We start from the raw sequence: 1,809 nt of genomic DNA on the forward strand, positions 1-1,809 counted from the left end.
TTTCTCAAAGTATTTCATTTTTTTCATAGCATTTACCCTTCATAAAGTACTAGGTAATTTACTTTTCTATTATGTTGACTGTTTAATGTGTGTCCCCTTACTAGAACTAGGCTCTACAATAGCAGAAACTTTTGCATGTTTTATTCCTTATATATATCCACCACCTAGAACAATGATTTGTATTTATGTGTGGTTTATTTGTGGTTTCAGCTACAGATTTCATAATAGTTAGTGCTTGTTTGATAATAACATTTTTTTGGCAAAATCCTTCAGGGCCTGCTTCACTTGCTGATTCCTTAAGGTATAAATAAAAGGATTCAGCATGGGAGCAACAGAGGTATTAAGTACTGCTACACCTTTGCTCAAAGCCACACCTTCTTTTGCAGATGTTTTTACATACATGAAAATGCAACTCCCATAAGAAATGGAAACCACAACCATATGGGAGGAACAAGTGGAAAAGGCTTTTTTCCTTTGCTGAGCAGAGGGAATCCTCAGAATTGTCCTAAGGATGAGTGTGTAAGAGAGGATCACCAAGGCCAAAGTTCCCATGAGTGTGAATACTGCTAAGAAAAATGACATAAGCTCTAGAAACTTTGTGTCTGTGCAAGCAATCAGCAGCACAGGAGAAACGTCACAAGCGAAGTGGTCAATTATATTAGAGTCGCAGAAATCCAGTTGGAGGCCAATAGTCATAGGGGGAAAGATAATGAGGAAACCGGCCAGCCAGGAGCTGATAATAAGCTGGTTGCAGACTTTGTTATTCATGATAGTTGTGTAATATAGAGGTTTGCAGATAGCCACATAGCGATCATAAGACATTATAGTCAGAAGAAAAAATTCTGTAGATCCCAAAAGGATTAAAAAAAATATTTGTGTCATGCAAGCATTATAGGATATGGTTGTGTCTCCTGTAGCGATGCTGGCCAGAAACCTAGGAATACAGGTCGTAGTGAATGAAATTTCTAAGAAAGAGAAATTCCTGAGGAAGAAATACATGGGAGTCTTCAAACAAACATTCGATAGTGTTAGGATGATGATGGTCATGTTTCCACTTACACTCAATAAGTAGGTGAACAATAGAAAGAAGAATATCACAGCTTGTAACTTTGGGTCATCCGTAATTCCCAGAAGAATAAATTCTCTAATTGATGTCTTATTTGGCATGACTAAACTCTGAATTCTTAGGTCTATAGGTAAAAATAATCATGGATGTCAACTCCTGATATGATTTCAAATACATTTATAGTGCTTTTATTCTGCATAGAGAACAATAAAAAATACATTAACAAGAAGTGACAAAATAGTTATCCATTAGAATTGCAAACTCATATCAGCATTTATTTATTCAGGAAAATATTAATTTGTATTTTATTACTTTAAAAAACTTAGATTTTAAACATGGCTATGATAATTTTCTGTTACATATTTTTGGTTACTGTATTTAACATACAGAACATTGTTTTTCTACAGTCATAAAAATGGATAATAATAATAAATACTTAGCTTACTTCATTGTGGAAGTAATTCATTTGGGAAAATTAAACAAGTTATTGAAACACATAATATTTTGGAAAACTGAATGCCCATAAAATTCTATTTGCTAATTTTGTCAGTGGAAAACTTACTTTTGAATCAGAATGCAATATTTTTCTGAATATGTTTTGGGTTATATTCAGAGTGAAAAATTAAACCAAAAATACTATATTTATGGACAATTCATTGAAATCCATTCTCTTTTGCCTTTAGGCAAAATTGACACTATTTGCTCCATTTTGACTAAAGATGACACAACACAATGCCAGCTCT

The 1,809-nt window shown here is 33.4% G+C and overlaps 1 protein-coding gene across 1 annotated transcript; it reads right to left on the reverse strand.

The window, feature by feature from the left end:
- Nucleotides 1-228: 228 nt before the first annotated feature.
- Nucleotides 229-1,167, reverse strand: LOC102885969 (olfactory receptor 6C65-like). Its single transcript, XM_006925296.1, has one exon. It carries the CDS (start codon nucleotides 1,165-1,167, stop codon nucleotides 229-231), a length of 939 nt encoding a protein of 312 aa, XP_006925358.1.
- Between the last annotated feature and the right edge of the window lie 642 nt (nucleotides 1,168-1,809).

Source organism: Pteropus alecto, unplaced genomic scaffold (genome assembly GCF_000325575.1).
Source record: "Pteropus alecto unplaced genomic scaffold, ASM32557v1 C18779154, whole genome shotgun sequence".
NCBI classification, from domain to species: domain Eukaryota; kingdom Metazoa; phylum Chordata; class Mammalia; order Chiroptera; family Pteropodidae; genus Pteropus; species Pteropus alecto.